Source organism: Excalfactoria chinensis, chromosome 12, assembly GCF_039878825.1.
Source record: "Excalfactoria chinensis isolate bCotChi1 chromosome 12, bCotChi1.hap2, whole genome shotgun sequence".
NCBI classification, from domain to species: Eukaryota; Metazoa; Chordata; class Aves; order Galliformes; family Phasianidae; genus Excalfactoria; species Excalfactoria chinensis.
The window spans coordinates 1,910,298-1,937,883 of record NC_092836.1 but is presented as its reverse complement, the minus strand read 5'-3'; the positions used below and the strand labels follow the sequence as shown (position 1 = coordinate 1,937,883).

Sequence of the window (27,586 nt, the reverse complement as noted above, 5' to 3'; positions counted from 1 at the left end):
AAAAGAGCATAAATAGCACCAGTATGTGTTATTATTAATTATAATTTGCATGTCTCACTAGTAACCCTAGTTTTCTGTCTGTTACGCAGGCTCTCTAGAAAGCAAGTTCTGACTTTCAGGCACTTCAATTTTATTTAAAGTTCTCAAATGTTGTGTTGTGGTAGAATATGGTGCCATTTTAACTCCCTGTTAACCACCCTCTAGAGACCTGCCAGCCACCAAAGCTGTCCTTGAGCAGTGCTGTGTTTAGGAGCAAATACTGCAGTGCCCTTCGCCACTGGTTGTGCTCTCCATGGGTGATGTTGGCTTACCAGCAGTGTGTGGGTTTGCTCAGACTTGAGTGCAGGAGGGAAAGTAACTCATGAGTTTTGAATAATGTGCTGCCTGAAGGAAGCCTTGCCTCCATAGGGGGTTTCTGCATGGAGAACGGGCATCTTTCTCCTCCACTTCCCCTTTTCCTAAGGATGGCTAGGAACCTGCTTAGAGAGAAATCTGTTTCTAGAAGATTCAGGGAAATGTGTTCAAATTACTGTCATTTTGCTTTCTAAAAATAGCTCTTTGTCAGGAGAAACTAAAGCAGATAGGAGAAATGAAGAACGAAGACAACTCAAAGAGCATCCCACATCTTCCTTGCTCTCCTGGGTAGCTGCATCCTGAGCATCAGTGGTTAAAAATACATCAGTCCCTGGGGTCCGGCCTGTGTGCATGTGCCTGTGCACACAGACCTTTGGAACTTGATATAAGAGGGGAGAGAATCATGTACTGGTGCAGAATAGCTTATGGAAGAGGAATTGAATACAAGGAGAGGGCAGTTAAAGTAGTTTTTATCTGCTAGATTAACTCCTTTGAATTCTCCTTTGTTTCTTTTCCTCTGGTATTTAATATTTTAGTCCCAAGCAGAGATCCTTGTCTGGTTTGGTTTGGTAGTCTTCTAGAAAGCCAGAAAGGAGACTGCCTGCCCAAGTGGTAGTATTGAACTGCTCAAAGACATGGGCAAGTGATGGGACCTGATTTAGTGACATTCAAGCAAATGACTCTGGTGGAGATTTGCACACCTTTGAGTCTTGTACAGGTTTCAGATTGTCCTCAATTGCCTGCAGGGGTCAGGATGAAAGAATGAAGAAAAGGAAAGGAAAAGTGGTAACTTAATGTCTGGTTTCATGTTCCTGTGGTGGTTGGGATTGACGTTTTAGGGACATATAGGTGTTGTTTTCAGAAACTATATCCCCACTTGGGCCAGGGTGACTCATACACTTGCCTGCACAAACTTTATACACTGGCTACAGTCTTTATTTTTAATTAGCCATGTATTTCTCCCATCTGTTTTTCTTATTTCTTGTGCTTAGCTTTCTGATCTTTAGGCTCCTCTGGTCTTGGGCTCAGGGCTCAGTCTCCTCATAATAGATATAGTAATGGACAGTCATTCAGCCTTCCATCTGCCATTAATGATGAATTACGCAGCCTACACAGGTCATCAGCTGCTATAAATTGGCTTAGGAACACTGAAATCAATATACACCAACCAAGAATTGGATTCTGTGTATGTATTAGTACCTCATTTTTTCCAATCTTTTTGGCCGTTTTGAACTTGCAGAAGCTTATAAAGGCCTACAGATTCATTTCCATTTTGTTTCTCATGTCACTCCCATAATTCTTTGTTTTTCTTATTTATTTCTGATGCGTTGCATCATCACCGGCTATCATTTCATTTTGAAAAGCCTTTGAGGATGTGATTTCTGATCCAACTTTCCAGAGCCAACTTTTGCCTTTCAGTTTATGACAAAGGACAGACTCATTCTAGATTCTTTTCTCTTGAAGAAGAAAGAGAATACCTGGGAAAACGTCCTTAATCACCATGCTTAAAATGCCCCACTTCGTGTTTGCAACTTCTGAAAAGTAATAAAAGGCAAAGTGTTTATTTGCTGGTTTTTTTAGACCCATGCCATCACATTTTTTCTGCCCACCTGAGTACCGTTTCCAGACAGCTCTCTCACCTTTTTCTTTCAAGCTACCCTCGTGCAAGTATCATGCTTTAACATTTTTCTCTTGCTTTATAGATGCAGCTTATGAATTTTCTTTGCAACTCAGTTGAATTCTTAATCAACTTCTGTGTCATTGTTTGCTTTAGTACCAGATTTTTCTTCCTGAAAGATTCCAACCAAAGCCAGCAACATCAAACCACTCCTAAAAGAGTCAAAATATTTCCTGTTCCATCATATGCAGGAGTTCCTCTTTGCTCAGTGCCACAGAAATTAAATGAAGGACTTTTTCAAGAACGCCACTACCAGCCATTAAATTAAAAAAATTAAACCTTGTCATTATCTTGAATAATGCAGCTACACCAGAAAATTTTCTAGCACAGGGCAGGTTTCGTATCCTTATTTGAATTATTTTAATTATCGTGCTTGAAATCTTGTGTCACATTACCGTGTCTTGGTACGATCCCCAATGGGAGGCTGTCAAATTTCATTATATTGTGGCGACTCTCATTTGGTGGTTCAAACATATTTGCTACATGAACCAACCCTTGTGTATAACTCAAGATTAAGTCAAGAGCATGCCTGGTATTCTCTGAAATGAGCTGTTCAAAGGAGAGCTTGACCTAATTAGAAACATCTCCCAAAGAGCAGCAGAGAATGAAGTTCATGGGAAACGTAGGGCTCCTCTAGGTTTCACTGAGCTATATTTTTAACCTCATACACTTGTTCTGTAGTCACCTGCAGCACAAAATAGCTTTAGGGTGGGAAGCTTAACTAGTTTAAATAACTGGAAAGGATGGATGGTGGGGCAAGCCCGCAGGTGCCATGCATGTGTTACAGTGGGTGTGCTGGCAGTGGCTCCTGTGGTTCCAGCACTGTGGTCAGAATCTGCAATGCTGCCTTGGGTAAGACTTCACATTTGTAACCTGCACACTGTAAAATCAAGACTGGATGGATATCAGTCTTTCACTGGCATGTGTAAGAACTTTCCTTCATTGAGAACTATGATTGCCTGAAATAAGAATAAGTACTGAATTGAAATAAGGATAAAAAACTGAGTTTACTTAGCTCCCCAAAAGGATATATGTGTTTTTTTCTTTTTACGTTGCTTACATTTATATTCTATAGGGCCTACTGTGCCTTTTACGGGTTTCCTTCTCTGCAGGTTGCTTTTGGTTGTTTTGTCTGCCTTTTTTTTTTGTTGTCATGTGGGAAATCAGTGAAACACTCAGCACTGCAAAAAAGGCAGATGGGTCTGTGTGGTTTTGTAGAGCTCCTTTCACGGCATCATAAGACTTTCTTCAAAATTATCAGTTAGATGCTCTTAGAATAATAAATACTTAAACTCATGAGTAATTTGCGAATGTCCTTGAGCCAGTGATCCTGTGGAGTAGCGTGGGGTTGTTCAGGTTCTTACTTTAAATGACAGAGCTGACTTTCGTCTTCTTACACTTAAACCCTTTCCTTTTCATATAACTTTAGATACAGATAATAAACAAGGTTAACACAACAATACATGGCGGGAGATGCAGTCAGAGATGCAGTCAGAGATGCAAACACTGCTTGCCTCCCATTTTCACTTATTGCTCCTGCAACATCATTACATTCAGTTTTCCTTTCCGCTTTTCTTGCAAGTCCCTTAGAGTATTTCTTCAGGCAGATTTCAGATTCTGTGCAAAGTTTTTCAGCTTTCTACTAAGCTTTTTAGTTTATAGACACAGTGAGAGGGAACGCGTGCCATGTGGTAGTGGTGGAATTAGGCACACATCTGTCACAGCCTGAGAAGAGTTTGGAAAGGCACTCAGCTCTCTGAGTGTGTGTACCCAGCATCACCTAACACTACACATATCAATATTTTAGGTATAGGCGTACCAAGTGTTCAACTGAATATTTTTGTGTATTTTTTAACTTATTCTTTCAGGCCTCTTTTTCTGGTTCCTGTCTCTTTTCCAAAGAGATGCACTTTGTTGTTGTTGTTTTGCTTTGTTTTGTCTGGGAGAAATCTTATTTGTTTTTTATCTTGATTGCATGTGGAGAGGGATTAATCAGGTTCTTGGAGACCTCTGCTGGCAACACCTTCCTACTAAGTCTCTCAGATTTTCTTACTTCAGAGTAGGGTAAATGACAACTAAAAGGACTGAATGTCCTTTATTTGTAATGGGAATTTCTCAAAAATACTGTAAATAAATGTAGGCTGGTGGTGTTTGTGAAAGTAACAACAGAAGGAGGTTTTGTGTCATTTCCTAAAACAAGGGGTAATTCTGCATGTGGGAGTCTAACTAAACTTTAGCTGGATGTTAAAATAAGCCATTGAGCTCTGATGATAATACGTGAAACACAGCTGAAGATACAATTATGTGCCTGAAATTTGCCAGCACCAGTTTGACTGAGTTCCATCAAAGTGTATCTCCAGGATCTGTTTTTGGAGATGTTCGGCATCATTAATATAATGATTGGCTCCAGAGAGTTTTTTGTACACATGAAACATCTTCATGTGGCAGCACTCCATGGGTCAGGCCCAAATCAAACTCTTACATGTGATAATAAAGAAAGAAATGTATGGCTGTTTGCTGGCATGCTGGAGAGCAGGCTGTTGTTGGCAGACACGAGGCTTTATTGCTCACTTTTGCATTGCAGCTCAGCCCAACTGGATTCAGAAGATCAGTGATGTACACGCAGCCATTGAGGAAAATGTCTTCTGGGAGTGCCATGCAAGTGGGAGGCCGAAGCCCTCCTACCGCTGGCTGAAGGATGGTGAACCACTACTGCCTCAGGTAGGAATTCTTCCTCTTCTTATGACTTTATGACTAATAGGGATGGAAGTGATGGCAATGCTCTGAAATCCACTTGCTCTGTAGGTAATTCCTTGTCATGCTTGGTGGGTGCTTCTTTGTGTGGTTGAGTTCCTGAGTTGGAGAAGAGGGAAATGCCCCATTCTTTCTCTTGGGCACGGGTTGGCTTCAGAAAGCTGTTAATAACATCTAGGATGCACAACAGCTTTAAAGTTCCTCACGGAAATGAGAGATCTACAAGTCCAACGAATCTGAGAGTGGACGTGCACATGTGGTAATGGCCTTACGGGGCTGTGGGTTGCCCTGGATTCATTCTTCCAGCTTAAGGTTTTGAGGCAGCTGCTAAGCAAACCTTAGAATTTCTCCTGGTCTACAGCAGCATTCCTGTTCCTGCTGCCCAGCTTGTGCCCATCTGTGGGTGACCAGAAGCCTGCATTGCTGGGGACACCAAAAACTGCCTAGAGATGAAGGATCTTTAGGAACAGGGCAGGTTCCTGCTCCTCGTGCCACCGAGGGGAATCACACAGTCCTGTGATTGCCTCAATTATAACAACAAACTAAAACAAATTACCAAAGCATGGGTTTCACAGTAGCCTGCATTTTTTCCCTTCACTTACTGTGAAAGAACATGGCTGCCCAGATTTGATCAAACCCTGACAAAGATTGCACAAACATTAAATTTCCACCCTACGGCCAAGTAGAAAGCCGATAGCTCTTTATATTACTATTTTTTAATGGTGAAACTCCTGGGGAGGGAGGGAACACTTTGCTGTACTTATTAAAATTGATAACGTGAGCTCCATATCCTTAGGCTGACAAATGATACTGTGGTCTTTTGTTCCACACACTAATTTTACTTGCTTCATGCTGGTCACTAGCAGATGGTCTTGTACTTAAATCGTGTTAGTGGCTGATACGAAGTGAAGGATCATTAAATTATTAACATCTATGTTGTTTGCAGTAAACTGCAGAGGGTTTTAAATATTTCCCATTGTAGCTAAGATGGCAACCAACTACCCTTCTTTGTCATATATACCTGTAATATCACTGTTTTAAATATTTTAAAGAATTAGGTTGGCTGTGATATGTCACCATGGGGGAAAAAAAAGTACATTTTTTGATTCAAGTTCACCTGCTTGAAAGGGAGATTAATCTGAATGGTTTAGGTATTAAATCAAAGAGAAATCAAGGGAAAGTCCTTCAACTTAAATTGCATTTACCAGCTACTGTATTGTTTTTTTTTCCATTTAAGCTGACATAAATTTAGTTGGCAAACAAATAGAATGGAGCATGCAAATTCTTCCTGTTATAGCTGCCTTTATGTCTACATGGGCATGCAAAATGACATAGCTCCTGCTGGGGTTATTTTCCAAGGAGGAGTCTCCTTATTTACTTCTTTTCTTGTTTCACTCTTTCCCACAGGGCAGAGTTCAGATAGAGCAGGGCTCACTGACCATAAGGAATGTCAGCCTGTCGGATGCCGGCATGTATCAGTGTGTTGCAGAAAACAGACACGGCACCATTTTTGCCAGTGCAGAACTGAGTGTCATAGGTAAGTTTACTTTCCTGAGTGCTGCAATCCTTCCAAAATCAGCAAAGCTTTAACCCAGATCAGTTTTGCAAAGTTTCAACATTTGAAGAGGCGCCGCTGAGAATCATGGACAAGTTGTGGTTTTTAAGTATGGCATGAAATGAAAACTTGAGAAAGCAGATCAGTGGAGAACAGATTTCTTTACCTCATGTCTTATTCTCATATTTATCCAAATGATAGAGCATGGAGAGCTGGCAAGCCTGCTCACACATCCTGCTAACCCAAGCATTGCCTTAATTCAGAGTGCTCTGGACTGTCCCAAGGAGATGTTGAAAACCCTTCTGTCTGAACAGACCTTTCACCATCCAAAACTATGATGCTTCAGTCCTAAAGCCTCGCCAAGAAAACAGCATCTGCCTTCCCTGTTTTTGTATATACCTAACCTAATCACTCCAGTTAATATCAGGAGATCCTCCTGTGAATTGAGTCCTCCAACAGTTAGAATCAGACTTAACATGGAATCCAGAAGATGCATCTTTGAGTGAGAATGGAATTGAAGTCTCCAGATTCCTATTCTGTATTGAATTGGCAAGCTGTTCCCACTGCTTTCTTCAACAAACCTAATGGGAAGCTAATGGAGACAGCTCTGGGGGATGTTATCAATCTGTGTAAATGCCTGATGGGAGGCAGTAAAGATGATAGAAACAGGTTCGTCTCAGTGGTGTCCAATACCCAAAAAAGAGCAATGCTCGTGGGCTGAAACTTAGGAGATACTATTTAAATATATTAAAAAAAATCTTTATTTTGGTGTTTCAAACATGAGTACAGGTTGCCCAGACAGATTATGACATCTCCATTCTTGGAGATACTCAACACCCAGCTGGTCAGGTCTGGGGGCAACCTGATCAGGCTGAGCTGAGATGGAACAAGGCCACCTCCCACTAACTTCAGCCATCCTGTGATGCTGTACCTCACTCTGAAAGCTTGTGTATGAGTGACGGGCCCAGGAACCCTTAAGTCAAAGTAGATATGTAGCTTTGAATAGTTAAATCGAATTTGCAACAAAAAATAGTGCTTTAGTTGTTTTCAAAGCATATGTTCAATAGCATCATTCCCCACATCATTCCGAAGAACAAAGCACGAGGTCTTTACTGATTATGGCATTTTCAGTATCAGTCATTTTAATCAGCAGCAACACAGCAAAAAAAAAAAGAAATCATTTGAAAGATTGTCATTGTTGCTGTTCAAGAGAAGTACAATAACGTTCAATAAATCAGACTTTGCAGTGCTAAGATGTATTGGGTGTGTTACTGCGTGAAGGAAATTCAAATAAGACCACTGATGTATTTCCTGTAGAAATGAACCTTTGCTGGAAGTGCAGATTGTCTCAGGAGGTAAAGGCTGTCAGTGGGTGCTGCCATCACCCAGCCACCCCAGTGAGGGGTTGGAGCTGGTCCTGAGTGTGTGGTCACTGGCATTTCTGGACTGTAGGTTGAATCATAGAATAATACCCCAGGTTGTGATGGGACCCATAAGGATCATCGAGTCCATCTCCTGGCAGGAGTTGAGGACCAGACCTGCAATAGCAAGACAGCATTCTCACTGCACGCTGAGCTCAGGCAGAACCACCACAGAAAAAGATGGAACTGAACATTGAGGATGTAATTATAACTAATGTGATTTCTGTCTTCCCCAAGTCTTGGAGTTCAGACGGATGTCCCAGTGCAGGCCTCGTGTTGGCACAGAGAGCACAGACCTTGGGAAACCTGTGCTTAAAAACCTGCCGGATAGCTGGCACATGGCTGACTTCCCATCTGGATTACACAATCTTGCTTCTGTGTGTCACATGAGAAGTACCAGAATGCTGTGCTGCAGATTCGGTTCTATGGATCGGTGATTTAATTTGGCACATTAGTAAAGGAAAACAGCGTGTTTTTCCTTTCACTGCAGTTTTCAAAGTAGGTCAATATTCTGAGTTCTCACTGAGAAACACTGGCTGTTAGAGGGATCTTTCCAAGTATAAAAATGGTTATTTTATAAGGTCCTGATGTCGAGAACTTGAAATGATTAAACACCAATATTAGCAGGTGAGGCTTATGGCAAAATTAAGCGAAAAAGAGTGATGGAAAATTACTCACAGAGCTTTGCTCAGAATGATGCTTCTCTATTATTGTTGTCAATTATATTGCCCAGAGTCTTGAGCTAAAACCAGAGTCCTGTTGTGCTGGGCATTGTAAAAACCTGTAGTAAGATGCAATCACTGCCTGGAAGAGTTTTTTGGCTGGATGTTTAAATAAAAAGCCAGGAGAGGAGCTTAGAGTGAAAAAAAAAAGTGTAATTTAAATCCTCCTTTTACAAGCAAGGTGTGGAGATATTCAGTGCGTTATCCCTGAGGTGGCACAGAAGGGCTCTGGTAGTGCTGAGAACTGAGCCCAGGGATTTCTGAATTTCAGATTCTAGCTTCCCATCGCAGCCCTAAGCATGACCAGTAGCAGAAGCTGTTCCACAGCTTATCAGACCCGAGCAGCAGCCTCTTGAGATTCCCAGCAATGTGTTGCTCCTTATGGACAATGCGTTCTGTGGCTGTGCTGAATACCTTGCATAATCAAAGTAGATTTTCCTTCTTCCCCGTAAATTTCAGTCTTTTTGATCCTCTGGTAACTGCTTTGTTCATCAGTCGTCACAAACCCACACTGCACAACTCCCCATGCAGGAGCAGGAGGGAAGTAGCCATTGACTTGTAAAGAAACAATCCAAACTGTGCCTTACAGAGATGGAAATCACTGGATAGTTCAGGAATCCCCTTTGCCCATACATTTCAGACATCACCTGAAAGCATTTCCAAAAAGGGACAGCGTGTTACAACAATATGATCTGGCTAATGCTTCATCTGGCTCTGAGCACGTTGCTGGGGAGTTGTTCTCAGTTTGCTGCTTTAATTTTGAAGCATTTTACATATCCGGTGTTGTCTTTCAGAAGGCTTTTTTATAGTTTTTAATAACATGCAGTTTCCTCTATGCTAAAATGAATCACTCCTCTATGATTAGACACAGCAGACAGGGCATCTAAGGGATTAGTGAGCTCTTATTCACATAAGGGGAAGACAGAAGGCTTCTATTAGAACATAAAGGCCATCCCATTGTCAGTGTGGGATTATTTTTTATTCTCAGCCCTTTTGTGGCAGGAATGATACTGAAAAGAACGGAGGCAGAAGAGATGCTGTAGGAAAAATGAATTTGCTTCTTGTCTCCCGTAGCAGCTTTTTGTCTCCCGGCTGCTCCAGGTGACCCTTAGATCCTTTTCTGGAGCACCAAGCAGATGCAGTGTATGGTGATCTAAACTTACACCTTATAGAGTGCAGCAAGAAAGGAAGTCGAGCAAACTGCTGCTGGCTGAGGGATGTGAGAGCATGGCAGGGGGCACAGTGCAAGGAGATGGGGAGAGTCTGAGGGGAGCAGAGGGGCCCGAGCAGAGCTTTGTGCTACACAGATGCAGTGAGCGTGGCAAGAGCTGCTCATCAAACCATTACGCTGCCTCCCCTGATCTGCTTTGAGCTTTCTGTACTGGAAAAAATAACTTTCCTGTTTGATATAAACAAAAACCTTCTGGCCTTCCTTGGGGAGTCAGTTGCAGGCAGCTGCCTCTGAGCTCTGCCTGTCATTGGGTCCCATCAAATCAATCATGAGCAGTCCTTGGGGGCCAGACAGCGTCCTCCCCTCCGGGCCTGCCCTGTGGCCATTCTGCAGCCTGTCTGCACTGCTCTGCTGTTTGCCATTCTGAACTGCTTTGCACAGAGCTGAGGGATGCACTGTGACGGTACTTGGGCAGATGATGGAAGATTTCTCCATGCCCTGATGACATCCCAAGTCTTGCCTTGTTCCGCTTGGTTCAGGACCTGGCTGTGCCAAGGTCTCTTCCCTTTATAGCATCAAAATAAAAGATCTTCTTCACACAACTACCGTAAATACAAAACAATCAGATTTTAAGGCAGAACAATGAGAACAGGTGAGAAGAATCCTTGGGATATGGTCATGTTCCCAAGAGCCCGACTTTCTTTTCCAGAGTGGGATCTGATTCATATTTTTTTACTCTTCCAGCTGTCGGGCCAGACTTTTCCAAGACGCTGCTGAAAAAGTTAACTCTTGTGAAAGTGGGCGGTGAAGTAATCATCGAGTGCAAGCCCAAAGCCTCCCCCAGACCTACTTATTCTTGGAAGAAAGGAAAAGACATCCTAAGAGAAAATGAGAGGTAATTTCTTACAGAAACCATTTCTTTCATTGGCTTGATCCAACCCAGGGGCTTTCAGCAATGAAAACTAAATTTGTCATTAATAGCTTCCCAAAATTGACTTGCAAATAAATGTGAAAACAGCCAGTGTTCAATCTCAAGGAACTGGGGGTGAAATTTCTATTCCCATTGTGTTCATCCTCATCTCTGCATACTACTGAAGCATCCCCGCCTAGAAGCTGATAAAGATACATTCTAAAAAGCAAATCCTTTGTCTCTGGATTGCTCTAAATAGCCACTGGTTTTCAAAAGGCTTCCCAGGAGAGTACTGCTGAAACCTTCTCCACTGCCAATTACACAGTCCTGGTATGTTACTCAATGTGTCCTGCAGACAGGAGTTGTTTGGGGTCAGTAATTAATTTGGCAGTCGTGACGTCTATTTGGAGATGGTTTTTTCAGGCTGGCCAAAAATATATATATATATAATTTTTCTTAAATCAAGGGAGGGCAATAGAAGGAAGTGAGAGCCTACCTTCTAAATCCACAGTCACTGCTCCTGTGATTGCAGTGATCTATTGCTCACTGTGTGACCTGTCCTGCTCCTGCAGCCTCTTAAGAGAGGGTCCTGTAGAGCTGCTATGGACACCTCAAGGTGTGATGCACCTCTTTCAGTGCAGTGCATTTGTGGGAGGAGTGTGCATTCTTATCCTATGACTAGAGACCCAGGAGACAGAAACTAGAGAAAACTGTTGTTTTTAAAAGCTTAAACCTCTTAGAATTGGAACTGGAAGGTCTAGGCTTGCTCCAGCCAATCTGCCTGTAATGGGCATTGAGCTATGCCCATTAATGTGGTGATGTGTATGGAAATATTTGTTTGCAGCCAGATAAGTAAAAATAATGAACATATTTGTGACTTAATTACTGTGTCTGATACCTGGTCTTTAGGGGGCAGTTGTCTATGGACAGTTTGATCACCTCTTGGAATAAAGGGAATTGGATAACAGATGTCAAGAACTTCCTTTACCATTCAAGGCACAAAGCTGTGGAAGGGTGATGTTATGGTATATGAAGTCACATTGATTTTTTAAAGCAAAGTAGCTTGTTCTTCTGGTGGAATTTGTGGAGGGGGTGGAAGTAGCAAGTGCTCAGCTTTCAGAGCATCTCTTCCCTTCCAGTCCGCAGCTGGAATTTGCTGTTCTCCCCGAAGCTGCTCTCCTTGCTATGCTATGGTTTCATCTCGTTTTGATTGAGTGACTGAGAGAGGAGGCCTGGATTTATCTTAGCCAGGGTTTAGGAAAGGAAAGAAATGAGAGCAACTGTACTTCTTGCTTTGTTACTGCTGTGTGGTGCTAACAAAGTGAAAGCTTTCATCTGCAAGCTTTCCTAAAAGTCAGCTGCTGTAATACAGCAGAAGCCCCTGGATCCTGGCTTCCTAAGGGAAAGGGCTCATGACTTGTACGATACAGCCAGGCTCAGTTTGCCTGTGTGTGTTGTTAGAAATAACTTCTGAGCTGGCTATTTGGACAGGCTGTTGGTGTTTCAACCACTTTTCACCAGCGCTTAGAGGAAAGCCTACACCTCGTAAGACAGGAGGTTTCTTCAGGACTCTGTGAAAACAGGCAAGTGGGAAAAGGGGGCACTGACACCTCCCTGAAACACTGTCAACTAAAATCACACTGTGGTAGGCATGAGGGAATCCACACCAAAGCACTCCTTGAAGTGAACACATGTCCATGTGTTTTAAGGAGCAGTTCACTGGGCTACAACTACTGCATTATCCTGTGACCCAACTTCACCCAAGGCAGACTCCATATGGCAAAAGGCAGGTGTATTCTTAAAAGCTTGCTAAGATCTGAACTGAAACATGGCTGGATTCTGTCACATGGGGGAGAAATAGGTCTCGTTTCTCCTGGTGAGAGGCAGCAGTTGGGGAAAAAAGTAACTGAGGGCTGAACTGAAATGCAGACAGCAGAACTGCTGTGCTTCTCACACCTCGCCTGGCCAGAGCCTCCTGCTTGGGCACCCAGCCCTGGATGGGAAATCAGATGTGAAATGTACCCAAGCAGGTGTGAAATTTGCTGCTGCTGCAGCCCTGGGGTTTTCCACTGGCCAGATTTTCCAGCAGGGCCTCTCTGGCAAACCATGGTAATGAGCACCGCTCCATTTACTTGGCGTTGAACCTATTTAGTTCTTCTACGCTGTTGTTTGTGTCTCTCATGGGGATGAGGATGTTGAATCCTCATCATCACCTCTATTACATGCCATCCCTGCAATCTGTGACTGGAGACTGTGTAAAAAGTGCAATTAGGGATTGATATTGACTGATACAGTCGTGGTGTTGTTCGTCAGCACTGTCTGACTGCACAGGGCTCAGACAGGCCGTGTGTCCACCATCTGCTTATCAGTGCCCATTCCTGCTTTCTCTGATCACTGAAGCATTATTTTCACCCTGTGTCCCTGAGACAGCAGGGCTGACTGGAGTCCAATCTGGGGATGTCCCTCCACCCACATTTACAAGTGGGCTTCAAACAAGAACTTTCTTGGCTGTTGAAAAAGTCTTTTGAGATACAATAAGAAAGATGCCAAGAAAAGCTGTTGCTGAAATCTCTTCACCTGGGGTGCAAAACTGAACTTTGAGACAGGTGTGGAAGATACAACTTAAATGAAATCTCCAGCTTAACTGATGTTAAGGAGTCCATCAAGCTTCAGAGAGGCGCCGGAACATCTGGATCCTTCTCCAAGCTGAACCTGTTCATGTGAAGGTTAATCAATATGGATGGTCCTGCCAATTCCAGGTAGAAACAAAAGCATCATTAATGTGCCGGTCCTGGCTGTGAATGCTGATGTACAGCATGACTTGGACTGTGGCAGTCTCTGGAGCGTTCCTCCGGGAGCTCCTGTGGCATTTCAGATGGAACGTAATGTTAGGGACAACTTTCTGGGAACAGAAATACTGTGCATAGGGTTTGGCTGCCAGGAATCCTGCTCTGAAGGCTACTGCTATCCAGGAGGCAAAACTAAGTGCGTTGTTCAATGCTTGCCCAGAGGGCAGAGGCTGCCATGGAAAAAAGAGAGCTTTATTGCTTGAGGTTTCATGTTCTTCTCTGGGGGCCATGCTGGTGTGAGCTGCACCCCTAATGAGCAACCTGCCCTGAAGACATCTTTTACCAGCGTTTGAGAACTGTGCAATCATGTTATTAGAAATTCTGCCCTGAGGTACAATTATATTATTGCAGTCATTAAAGGCAGTTCATCTCCATAATAATGGAAATCCTGCCTTGGAGGCCTGACGGAGTCAAAATAAACGTTGGTAGCTTGACTCCAGAAGGTAAATTCTATACAGAAACTGCTACAGCACAGATACAGATATGTTGCAAATTCTGCTTTGAAAACAAACTCTATTTCTACATAGAAGAGTTTGTTTTCTGTTCTTGGTGCTCTGTTATGTTCTCTTCAAATACACAACAGCCTTTACATTCTGTGGGGGAGGCCCTCGGTCCTGCTTAATGCCACTCCTTACAAATCATTCCCTAATTAGTAAGTGCATGATGGGGTAGGAGCAGGTGAGGCCGCTGCTTGTCAACCTAACTTCCACCCTCCACACCAATGCTGGGAGAGGAGATGGGGCAGAATAACACCGGCTTTGATGAGCTGGGATCCTGTTGCATAGGTTGTCTTTGGTTTGTGCTCCCGCAGCATCAGTTTGATTGATGCTGGACTTGGGCCTCTGAGATGGAGACAGAGTGTTGTTGCCCAAGGAGGGCTGACACTCAAACCAGGAAAACCCCCCTGGAAGGAGGGGGGGCTCAGACAGCCAAAGCCAGACAATGTTTTTTACTTAATTCTCAGAGGCATTTTTATCTTCCTGCAGTCTCACATCCTCATTTCCCTTGGTTTTGTGAAATACCAATAGTCAATGTCAAGTGAGGTTTTGGGTATGAAATACAGTCATTTACAGAATTGGATACATAGCATATAGGAGTCAGACAGACGTTATATTCAGAGATGTGGTCTTCTGCACTTACTGCATCGTGTGAAAGACGGAGCGGATTCAAACCATGTCTTTTACTTTTTGATCAGGAGCAAAAGAGTCGCTCATAGATGTCAGTGCAGTCACAGTGGTGGAGGCCAATTTTACCAGGGATTCACCAAGATAAAACAGGTATCCAGAGTTACTCACAAGTCTGGAAAACCTTCCATTAACTAATGAGCCCTGCGTAACAGTGTTCATTAGCAGGAGTGGGAGGGGAAGTCACGGCGCCCAGATTGTTCTTGCAGGATTTTCTTAATCCTCTCGTAATAACTGAATTACATCTAATGCCACAACATTACATAAATTTATTACCAAGACTCATGTTTTAAGACCTTTATTTTCAGGTGATCTTATCATAGAAAGCTCTCAATTTGTTCATAATTACAGCGCGGCTCCCACAGAGAGCTGTGCTACTTGCAAGTACAAGCAGTTCATCCTTAGACCATTGAAAAGCAGAAGTTGCTGCTGTCCTCACCTCATTCATTCCTGTTTCCTGAGTACGGGGGGAGGACGGAGCTGGGCGTAAGTAAAGGAAACTCCTGGAACTGTCTGGAGTGCTGCAAGCTGGCATTAAAATAAGCAGTTAATTCGATTGATATGAAGCAGTTTATTCAAGCTTAATTGTGAAACAGGTGAATCTCTTTCATACAGTTTTCCATAGCTGCCAAAACAACATTGCTTCCTAGCAGACTTGCAGGTGCTGCCACGTTGGTGCATGTCATCCAAGGGATGAGCCGCAGAAGCACTGGGATCTGGGAAGGAGTGTTTAAGTGGACGCTGGTGCTGTGATCTGCACTGAAAGACTTTTTGCCTCTCATCTGCACAGGTTGAACTCGTAGTAAGTTCCCAGTGAAGGTCATTTTGTTAGTAGACGTTATGATCATTTCCAGTGGGATTGGTCAAGGGCTGTGTTTTGCTATTGGCATGGAATGGCTTTGTTGGAGTAGCACTGGAAGGGGCTGTTAGATGTAGTGCAAGATTCACATAATTTTCCTTGCAGATCTTTCCTGTTTCACCTGGTGCTTGTTTTGCCCATACAGAAATTGCTTGAATTTACATGCTGGTATCTTGATAAGATTTGCACTTCTATATTTTTCACAAAGGGTTTCAGTTCAGATTCCAGTCTGTCAGACACACAAACAGTCACTTCCCAGAACATGAAGCCATAGGGTTGCACCGTTCTGGAGGAGGTAGTGAGATACTAAGTTTGGGTTTACCATTTCTTCCTGCATTGCTTTGCTTTGCATTGCTTCCCAGCTCCCAACAGTGCAGACCATGTGCAGGATATCCAGGATAGCTTTTTGGGGGGAAAATGCTGCATTTCTCCAGCCTGGTGGTTTGCAATAGCACTGTTGCCCAGCCATCCTGCTGGACTGTGGTGCAGCAGCAAGGCTGATTCCATAGCCTGGCTTAGAATTCTGACATTCAAGGAGAAATGCAGGCGTTTATCAGTTTCCCATTCAGCCATGCCTCGCCAATGAGTGCTCCCTGTTCTGTTGTCAGCTGTCTGGAGCATTTGGTAAGAACATGTCAAAATATAACGTGTTTTCCTGTGAAATAGTGTATGTTCAAAATACGTACTCACAATGGTTTTCATTCCTAATGTTCTGCTGAAGCTATTGGAAGTCGCATTTACCCTCCTACCATACTTGTTCTCAGTCAGGAAAGAAAAATAATTGTAGTTTTAAGCCCCCAAACAAATTACTTTTCTCCCATTCTTGTTTGTGTACAGCCTTTACATCATTAGAGCTGTTCCTTTTCTGTGAATATACAGCACATTGTTTATAGAGTTTAATTGTAAGGAAGAAATTCATAAAAGACAAATGATGCTCTGCGCTGGTAGCAAAGAATATGAAAGTGTCCAATTAAACAGCCACTGACTAGTACTCATATAATAGCAACATCTGTTATCTTAATTAAACAAGTCTCTGTATAAAGCGGCCTTCACAGTGCGCTTTGTTAGAGCAGGATCTGACCTAGATACTCCAGGCGAGCTCACCGTGGAAATTCTCCCAGTTGGTCCCATTATCTCACAGCCTTGACAAGCTTCATGATGTATGAGCACACTGGAGCACACACAGAGCCATGCTGCATCTGGTTTTTTGCAAGTGATGGAGGTCAGTTGTCGCAGCATTTAGCACTGTGCAGCGTGCCCAGTGAGCTTGGGCCACGTTAAAATTATGGCCAGGAGACAGCCGTGCTTCCAGGCCGTGCTCGAGATTCCTTTGCAGAGGTGGCTTCTGCAGTTCAGGTCCAGATTGTTGCAAGTGCCTCATTGCTGCTCTTCACTGTATCCCAGAGTCAGAGTTAATCTGGAAGTCCTGGTGTTCTAATGGCTTCTGAAAAGCAATGTGTTTCGGTGCCTTCAGTATGGAGACTGATGGACCTTTGAAGCACCTTACCCACCATGTTCTGAAGAGTTAACACCGTCACGATGCCCTCGCAAGGGGTGTTCATTTACAGAGCCATCAGATCAGCTGTTATTTGTATAACACACTTTTGTATGTTTATTTAGGTGCTGTTCCATTTTGAGGAAGAAAAGGTATGAAATCAGACAAGGAAAGAAAGGAAGATAAAGTTGTATTAATTCCCATGTTCTTATTTGTTGCTTCAGACTTCCTAATTAGTAGCTAATTGCTTTAAACAGCCAGGAAGAAAATGGCAGCAGGACAGAGGGCGCATCTTTTCCTGTCTGGTGCCAGGGTACAAACCATGGTGTTATTTTTATCCTGATTACCCGAGAGACAAATTGCCAGCAGTGGCTTTTGGACGTGCAATCTGGTGACACTTCAGCAGAAAATAAAACCTCAAAGGATGCTTCCTATCATTGTTTTGCATTAATTGTGTTGACTGTCTATTTTTTTTTTCCTTCCCCTAAATACAGCACCTGTGCAATTTCTTTAAGGCAGACAGGTAACCAAACCATCAATAATGTGTCGGTTTTTCATTACATCCTGCCTAGGCAGAATGAAAAATGACATTCTGCAAATAGCTTTTTGAAGTTTTGAGTCGACAGAGCAGCATTCATCTTACTTTTGAAAGACAATGGCAGAAGATGGCTTTACTTCATTGCAGTGCCTGAGACGACTGGTGTGTATTTGCTTTAACCAATTTTCTGCAACAAGAGAATTAAGATGAGCCAGGAAGGCACTTGATTCAGTGGTCAGAGGGCCTAGGGAAGCCCACTGACTCATTCTGCCAGCCTTCCAATTGTTTAAGTTCAGTGCCAATCAGAAGTTGGCCACAGAAGTTCCTCACGCTGCATTGCTTTTTCCCCTCTGCTCTTGTGCAGATGTTTCTAGCAACGTGTTACCTGAGAAGTGTTGTATCTACAGCCAATTTAATGCCACCTTATTTCTTATGTCTAAAGTAATTAGGCTTAGAACATGCATATTTATTTGCTCTGCAGCACTGTTGCTGTTCTCCCAGCAGACCGCTTTCACTGGGGTTGCTGCATAGGGCAGTGATGTCACCGCATAGTGACCACATTGCAGCCAACCTCAGGGCGCTGGTGGGACCCAGTCTGTCTGGAGAAGTCAACAGGCTTTTGCCTTGGGTTTGCTTATTTTAGAAGCAGGGGGTTGCGTGAGAAGTGACAGAAGCAGCCACCAGCCCTTCCCCAAGTCCTGTGGAGCACAGAGCGTTTTGAAGTGAGAAACATTATCAAATATTTCTTCTTCTCTTGGACATTTTCGTAATTAATAGGTAATGATTTTACAGCTAAGGCTTCATTTTAAGAAATACATGTTTAAAATCCAAGGAAATAATTATATGTCTGCTGGGGGAAGTGAAGGATTTCTAATGGACTTTTTGGCATCCTACCAGACTTGGTGATGTTTTTGATGATTATTTAAACATCATCTTTAAGTGACGTAAATACATCTTTGGATCTTGCAAGTCTCTGTTAATGCCAATTACAAGCAGAGTGGGTAATTTATCTTTGTACTGTGGGCATTTTTTTGTTGAAACTAGAGGAAAAGATGTGTTATCTTTGAAAGACTGTGCCTTTGGGCATCCATTCAGATGGTATCAGCTGGAGTGAATAAGCTGAGAGAGCGTTTACTGCTTCTGCTCTAATCTCATGAATGCTTCCAGAAATGGTTTGTGTCAGCAGCTGATGCATGGAAAATCTCATGCAGATATTATTTTCTCATAAGAGTTTAATTTTTCTGGGCTTCGTGATGTTAATGGTTCTGTTTGCCAGAGCTCTGGAGCTTTTGCTGTAGGTAGAGGGTGATGGCTTGTCTTTGTTGGGAGAGAACTGCTGGTGAGGATGATGGAGGCAGTGCTTCCAGCCTGACTACTCAGCCTGCCGCCATGCCTCCCTTTTGCCTGGGAGAAGCCGCTCAGTCTTTGTGCCCCTGGGCTCCAGTAACTGCTGTGGAAGGGTGAGCATAGCAAATATTTCACTGAGCATTAGGTAGGCTGAATGGAGTAGTGGCTCTGAAGCACCTGCTGCTTCCTTATGCAAGGTTTCTCTCCATGCTGGGTATGGCGCTTCTTGGTGAGGAGCTGTGTGTCTGGATGGACAGCTGTGTGCAGATGTTTTAGTTTTCCTCAGGTGTTTTGCACGAGTGCTTTGCTCCTCCAGCCAAGCCAGCGAAGAGCTGTTCCAGGAGGAGGAGAGCCTGCTCCATGCCAAGTGTTTGCACACTCAGAGCTCTCTGCAGTGTGTATGTGCTGAGCACCCTGTGACAAATGACCGGCTTAGTCTGCAAAAATAAACTGTGAGGCTAAAGGGCTGCACTAAAAGGGGATTCCCTTGGGGATGGGTCTTCATTTCTCACCAAAATCAGTGGGAAATTGGCTCTTTGCACTATTAGACCCTCCAGACTCGCACAGTCTTCCCATACAGCTCAAATTATTGCCTCATGTCTGAGGAATGAAAGCTGTAAAAATGAGCTTTGCTTTGCTTTGCTCGGATTTGCTTCCTCAAATATTTATTTTCATGACACGTTTGCTCTTACTGTATTTATTTTAATTTTGTGTATAATGAAAAAAGAGCAGAAAGGGAGAGAAGACAAAAGGTTTCTATTCTTTGAAATTCACGACAGCCTGCTCTTTTGCTTCAGGGTCCCTAGCCGTGTTTGTGTTTGGTTTTCATTTGTTTCTTCCTGTTACCATCATCCCTTAAGAAAGACGTTTTGTACTGAACTGTTCTTAGATAACCCAGGGATACTTTTATATCTGAATTATGACCCTAGGCTCCTCTATAAACAATTTACATGAAGTCTCTAATAGCTGTAAATGCTCCTTTCTTTTCTATTCAGTCCTTCAGAATGGGATTTCATCAGTTCCAGACTTGTCCTAAAAATTTCCAGGCAAAAAGGAGGATGATGACAAAGCACAGCTTTTGCGTTGATAGTCATTAATGTGTTCTGGGTACTGTATTATTTATCTGGACTGCTCTGCCATTGCAGATAAATAGTTTGTTGAGAAAGAAAGCAGCAGGAATAACTTAGGATGGCTGGGTGTTAGGATCAATTGGTGACTGGTTTACACTGAGTTCAATGAGTTTGTGTTGTATCCTATCTTAGGGATCAGGAGCACTCAGGACAAAGGCCTTGGCCATCCCATGTTGGGCCATGCACTGCCTCAGTTCAAACACTTCATCCTTGGCCTCTGTAGTTCCACATAAATTCATTTCCAGGAAAGCTGATGGGAACTTTTCTATTGGACTAAATGGAGCAGGTTTTTACCTTGGTTTATTCTGAGCAAATACACTTCTTACCTGAAAATTAATTATAGTGAGTTTGCTGTTAAGAGAGCTGCCAGTTGTCATGGATAAGTAAGGCCTTATCTAATGTCTGCTTTCACCAAGAGAAAGACATGTACTAAATTAAATGCGCTTTGACTGAGGCTCCAAATTATCTCAGACTTTCCTGTGAACCATGAAAAGACAAGCAGTTATAGACAAATAAGTATCGTAGCAGATGTTGGAGGTAATGTAAATCAAAACTAACAGGTCCAGGACAAGAAGTCGCGTGCCATTACAAGGCTGTCTGCATCATGTGGCAGTCACTATCATTTATAGGGTTGGATGGATGGTCAAATTAAAGCCCCTATGATGCCATTCCCACAAACATCTGTCTGTTTCACACCAATTCCCAGTCGTGTAGAAGTGTCCAGAGTCATAGCTGCTCTCATGTGCTTTCTTAGGTGAAGCCCAACCCTGGGAGATGGTGTTGTGGATGCATGGAGGGACATCTTGAGTGGCCTGAAGATAAGGGGCTGGGGGTCAGGGTCCTCTTGTCCTCTCTCCGGGTATATGCCAGAGGCCATCATAGGTGTAGATGGAGATCTGTGATGTCCACATTGACCTCTGTGCCTGCTTTAATGGGGATTAATGTTATACAGCAGTCAGCTCTAACCTTACTGTTATTAATTTACACTGCACAAAGGTTGCAGTCGCACTTGCGAGAACAACCTATGGCCATGGAGTTATTATTAGCAGGGGAGCGAGGCAGCCCATCCTTCATGGTGATGGGCAGGTGGTGGTGAGTGGTGCCTTGGCTCAGGGAGGGCTGGGAGCAGTAAATTCTCCCTGGCATGTACATCCAGACCTGGCAGCATTTCTAAATCCTTCCATGTTTTCTGAAAGGGCCTAATGGGTAATAGTGCCGTTATGAGATCATTTTAATAATCCTAGTCACTGCTTCATTGCATGGGAAGTATTATTAAAATGGTAAACTGCTACAAAGGCATGCAATAGAAGCAGTAATAATTGGATAAATAATGCAATTTCTTGGAATCATTTACATTTGCAGTAGAGTTGTGGCATGGAGCAAAGTTGCTGTTAGGCTAAAAATTGCTCTCCGTGTTCCTGCCTATGAACAGCAGGTAGTGGCTGAGCAAACACGTTGCTGAGAATCAAGGCTGGGCTGCCCCGTGCCATTCCCTTCCTCCTCTGCTTCCAGCCCCAGCTCAGAGGAAGGACAATGAGCCATTCATCATGTAGGCTGAAATGCACTGTTTCTCACAGGTGCCTTTAACCTAAATCTTCTCTCAGAAGACGGATTATCTCTTAGAGGAACTCTGGCACCACGGTCCCTTTTCAATAGTCATGTCAACCGCTGCCACAAAGGCTGTACATGAAGGGATCAATGGTAGTTTTATCTCAAATTGCACTCTGTGTGTATTTCTTCCAGCTGACATTCATTTAAATGCTTGCTCTAAGACATCTTTTCTCCCTGTAATAGAAAAAGGACAGGACATCCTAAGCATTGTTTCCTGGGGGGAAAAAAATTAAAAATATTCACTTGGTGAAGCATGAAATATTTCGGATGTCTGTGTTTAATCAGCAGTGAAAGCAAGTGTAGTTGTGCTTGTATTTCATAAATTAAAATGCTGAAGTGATCAGATAAGAAGCAACATACCTTGCTTCATTTCAGCAGAGCAAATGAAACCATCTGAGATATTAAAAAAAACAAACAAACAAACCCAACAAACTTTATGACTACTTTGCTCCTAAGAAGGAATCCATCTGTAAGCTGCTGCTCATGTCCCCTGGGAGGAGAACCACCGCTGTCACACAGCCTGCTGTATGCACTGCCTCTGTCGCCCATTCATATTCCACATTTCCACCTGCTGAAGAGAAAAATAGAGGGCATGCTGACAAGAATATATTGAGGGATACCTGCAGCATCGTCTGTCTGGTGCAAATCTTCTGTCGGTGATGCTGGGACTCTGTGAGTGAGTAAATAATTCACTGTGAGAAGGTTGGCCCCTGAGCACACTGCTTACCCTGCTGAGGCTCACACCTGGTGCTGGCCAAGCATGGATGGGGGTTATTCAGCCCTGGCTCTGCAGTGCTGGTCTCTTTGGTTCCTGAACCCACACAGAGAAGGTGTTAAAGTAATGGCGGTAGGGCTGGGGTTTTTAAGCAACTCCTCTATCACAGCACAGGGCTGTCCTGAGCAGCAGTTCATGGGCTTGTTTGTGTAGAGGCAAGGGATGCAGTCAGACAGCCAAAGGTCGGATTTCCTTGGAGCTGGGCTGGAGGTAATTACTGATGAGCAGTTTTATTATGTGCTCAGGGAGTTCTGCAGTTTTCACACATTGTTCGTATTCCAAACAAGGGCTTGATCCTCTTTTACTAAGTCGGTGATAAAACTCTTGCTGATCTCTCTGGGACGTGTTATCACTAAATGCATGTTACTCACTGAGAAATATCGTTCTGCTCCTGGGAATTCTGCCCAGCAACAAGAAGTGGATCCACAGATTGGATCTGCTGTGCTCGATTCAGGTTGGAGCTGGCTGATGGGTCACTGAACCAATACAGTAGATGTATCACTGTTGGAAAACAGAGGAGAGTAGGTTACGTGACTGTGCACTGATGTTTGTACTGCTCCAGGTCTGCCTGGCCTCCTCCAGTTGGGCAAGTCAGTAGCAGCGTGTTGATCCAGGAGAAGCTTTGTGCAGATGTGGCCACGATCCCAAAGCGGTCCTTTCTCATGACCTTGGGTGCCTGAACACAGCACCTCTCTGCACAAAGGTTTGGTGTTTTTCATCCAGAAAGATGCACCTCTCTCTGTTATGCAGTTTTCAGAGCTCACACCAACCAACCAAACAAATGGCACAAGACCCTTCCATTCCTGCAGAGAGAGCACAGGGCAAGGGGCCGATAGGGAAACTGTGCCTGTCTGTTCTACAAAGACCTTTTTTAGGGTAATGTAAAGTGCTCAGCTTGAAAGTTGTTGCATTTGCTGCTCCGATGGAGAAAACAAGGCAAGGAAGGCGAGGGAGGAATGTTTTCAGCTTTTTTAAAGGTTCCTCATCCCCAGAGGAGCATTAAAAAAAAAGAAAGAAAGAAAGACAAGATCGGTTCTTCCTGGGGAAGAGCCCAGACCTTTGTTTTAGGAAACAAGCAGTCCTTTCATCTCCTGATTTCAGATCAGTCTCTGCTCTCCATGGATCTGAAATCTCCAGTTGACAACACAAGTCAGCAGATTCTTCCTTACGGATGACATGATACATTCAGAATAGGTGACTCCTCGTTACATGAGGGTGCTAAAATGTGTTATATCATTATTTTTCCAAGCTGTTATTTTTGTTTATTCTGTGCTAGTAGCAGTGACTGAGTGCCAGTTATCAGTGGCACCAATCTGTACAAGATCAGATCTGCATGCTTAGTTCCTCTTACTGCAGCTGTGGTTAGTGGTGACAGGGAACCCAGAGCAGTCAACAGCAAGTCAATAGCTCCTTTTGGTTTGGAGTGGTTCAGAGAGGTGCATACTCAGCAGCCAACACTTTATTCTGCAATAATGCGTGTCTATGGGGAATGTGCTTTAAGTCTTCCTAGCCATCTTACTAGAAGACGTTTTGAGGGTATATTTAGGATGAGAAGAAAGGAAGTGTGCTGTGTAGTGCTTCAATTAATTTGAACTTTGTGTCTTAGGACTTGTTCAACCAAACTGCTAAGAGTGGTTGATCAAGGCATGTTTGCTTTCAAGCCAATTAGCAGTTTGAGAACTTTCAATGGCCTGAAACGAGCCTTTCTTCCCACTTAATGAAGATATGTCTGCAAAGGAAATTTGTGAAGTAGCAAAATCAGAGACAGTCATTCCTGCTTTCTTAACAAACCAATTCCAAAGCATTAAAATAATTACTTGCTAACTTTCAGTACATTGGATGAAAATTAAGGGACAAAACAGTCCATGTAGAAAAGTGCCTTCAGCAAAAATAGCCACATCACCATAAGGCCTCCTAACCAGTGACTCACAGTAGGATTTTAATGATTTGAAAAGAAACCCAAGAGTGAACTTGCACAGTTGTTTGTCATTCTTGATGTCAGTCATTGGCAGGAGTGTGCAGGGAATCAATTAGACCAGAATTTAGTGTGTGTGGAGATCCACTGGGGATTGGCTTTGGAGAACTTGGTGCAAGTCCCAACTTTGCAGTGTTATGTTATCAGAGAATAAACCCAACCAGCTGTGGCTTTCTGCTTAGAGGTGGAAGGAAGCAGCACAGTCTCCCCGAGATGTGCCAGAGCCTATGGGGGATTTACTGACCTTATCCAGAGGTTGTTCCTAAAACCATCCAGTCCATATTAGCTATTTAACACTGGGAATGTAGGCACTTAATGGGAAACCAATAGCAACAGAACGATAGAGATAGAAAAGATATGAAGAATTGAAATTAAAGCTAGTTTCATCCACAGGTACAGTTAAAATTACCCGTGGAGGAGATTATCCTGCAAACAGTTTTTAGCCACGTGGATAAAAAATAAGGAAAAATAAAATCTCAACTGTAGGGAAATGCCATCTATGGTATCGCTTTTTTTGTCAGATTTGTTGAGATGGCAAAATGCTGAGGGAGCAAGTGGCTGGCGGGCAAGGCCAGCACAGTGTGGTCCTTCTTGGGCTGGAGCATCTTGCTGAGCTTGTTTCTGTCCTTTATATTGATTTGAATTTTAATGCCCGCCAAGGGCACCTTCAGCCTTCGGAAAGGCACTGTTGTTTCCGAAGACCTGAAATTGATAACAGCAGTAAGTAATTCCTTGGGAGCTGCTGGTGCTACTGCTGCCCAGGCTCCTGCACTAGAGGCCAGTATGGCAAGTCCTGCGCTCCAGTGCACCTTTAATGTAATACGTGCATTGATTTGTGCCAACACAGTGGTGAAGATAAGAGACAAGTAGCTATATACTACTCTCTTCCAATTATTGAGCTGGAGCAACTGCTACAGAAGCAAATACATGTCACCGGACTCCTGCAAAAATAAATTACAATAGTGAATGCTACTGACTGCAACAATTTGGAGGCCTATAAGCCAGTTGAGAAACTTCTATTAATATCACTGTTATTGACGTGTGAAATATAACCTCTCTGCCCCTGGTTTCTGCCAGCTGGTCTGCTGTTGTGCTGCTGCAAAAGCAGGTCAGGGAGAGGCCAGGATTGAGGTTTGGGAGCATCCTGTACTCTCTGTCTCTCACTCACTCTCTGCCATTGTTGGAAAGATACCAGCGATCATATCTTTTCAAGCAGCTCTGTTTGTACTCATCAAGAGAGTGTGGTGTGACAGAAGGCACCAACTGCTCAGGCTCTGGAATGGGCTGCCCAGTGAGGTGCTGGAGTCCCATGCCTGGAGGCGTTCAAGAGATGTTTAGGTGTTGTACTGAGGGCCATGGTTTAGTGGGAGCTATTGGTGATGTGTGGATGGTTGGACTGGAGGACCTTGGAGGTCTTTTCCAACCTTGGTAGTCTATGATTCTGTGACTCTCTGACTCTATCACTGCCCTACATGAAGCTGTGTCCCTGGAGTCCCCACTCACTGTGCTGGCTGTGGCCTGCTGGGGCTTGCTTTGTTCCTGTGCCGGTGGGGATGGGTGTCCTTTGGGCTGGCATCCACCGCTATGGGCTGACAGCTCTGTGAGGGTTGCGTCTGGACTCGGAGAAGGCCAAAAATGAACACAGAGCAACAAATACATGCTTTCAAGTGGTGTGGCAGACAGCTGAAGTCACCCAGTTTTCCTTTCTGCTGTTTCTCAATACCCAGTGTCACCCCATGGCAGCACATAAGGGCTGTGGTTTCAACTCATGGGGTCTGCTGCTACGTGCTGCCCAGCTTCTATGCAGCTCCTCACCTGCCCAGGGCCTCTGGAGCATTTCTGTGATGCCTGCAGCCATTGCCTGCTAAATTCCTTTTGTCCTAATTTCTCAATCCTGTTGCTCAGAGCTTGATTGGCATTAAGGATGCAGGAAGGCTTCTTCATTTTCTTTCAAATTAGTTAAATTAGGAAATAATTGAGAAGGAGAAGGTGGGAATTAATATGAGATTTTCAGTGCAGGTCTGAAAGTGGCTGAAGGGCAGAAAACAGATTGTGCTCCAGGACATGATACTGAGCAGACAGCCACGTGTTCTGCTATGAGAGACAGTGTTAGGCTGGAGGGAAGGTTTCCCTGGAGTTCTGAAGATCATTTTTGGGTATCTTCAAATAATTGTATTTTCTGTGGTTGCTGTACACTGAGGTAAGAATGTACTAATTAAAAAGAAAATGACCAAAATGTAATAGAGGGAGCGCTGAAGTGCTTTGAGTAATAAAGAGATGAAGTCGGTGCAAAGTCCTGCTCGTAGAGACGGCAGGCAGAAATTAGGTGCTAAATGGGAAAAAGAGATTTTCCGACTGGAAATGTTAGAGGGGATGGAAGGACGCGGCTGCCTGCAGGTGTAACACATGGCTCATCCAGGGCAGGGGCAGAAAGCAGCGGTGCATGCTGTGTGTGTCGGTGCCCATTTGCCTTATGGTTGCAGCAGCTGGCAGTCTCATGGTGCTGGAGGTGAGTAGTCTTTGGAAACAGAGAGAGAAACATGTTATTTTCTTTCACTGGGGTGCGCTTGCAGTGATATGGTGACAGCCCCCAGTGAACCACCGCTGTCACCAGCAGTGAGTTCGGTTGATGTTACAGCAGTTAATGATGTGCACGGTGGTGGCTAATGGTGGGTGATACAGCGGTTGAGCAGCACGGTGTTCTGTAGCCGTCCCCTGTGCTGCTTTCACAGAGGCAGATCCTGCTGTGCTGGTGTGGCATCAGCTGTGCTCCCCAAGAGCTCCTGGGTACAGAATGTGCTTTGCGTGTTTCAAATCACAGATTTTAATGCTGTGCTAACCAGTTGTGATGCCCACGTTGGCCAAAGGCGCTCCTGATAATGGAGCCATCCTGAGCCCAGCAGGACCACACAGCGCTCTACTCACTTCCTTGGGGGCTCAAGGCATTCGTGTTGGATGGGATTTACAGGAGATCAGGCTTTCTGCTTTTGTTGACTTAAAGCAGAGCACAAGAAGACAGATTTGAGGAGGAGAAACCTGGACCCTCATTGAAAAGCCCCCAGATCTGTGCATCTCCGGCTGCAGCCCACGCAGTGCATGTTGCAGGGTTGTCCTGGAGTGCTGAGCACCAAAGCACAGTCTTGCGTAAAACCTACAGGAGCTGTGTGTGTAAATCAGAGCTGCCCTCAAGTAAAGACACCGAAAATTCATGTAAATGATGCATTCAGTATTTATGAATTGCGTCCTCAGAGGTTTCTG

At 43.9% G+C, this 27,586-nt stretch overlaps 1 protein-coding gene across 5 annotated transcripts in view; it reads left to right on the top strand.

Moving 5' to 3' along the window:
* Positions 1–27,586, top strand: part of LOC140257622 (contactin-4) — a 250,817-nt gene that overhangs the window by 193,772 nt on the left and 29,459 nt on the right. For all 5 annotated transcript variants that reach the window (XM_072347049.1, XM_072347045.1, XM_072347047.1 and 2 more), the window contains 3 exons: positions 4,617–4,753; positions 6,194–6,323; positions 10,400–10,550. In XM_072347049.1, coding sequence (XP_072203150.1) covers positions 4,617–4,753; positions 6,194–6,323; positions 10,400–10,550 — 418 coding nt within the window. The remainder of the gene's footprint in view (positions 1–4,616; positions 4,754–6,193; positions 6,324–10,399; positions 10,551–27,586) is intronic.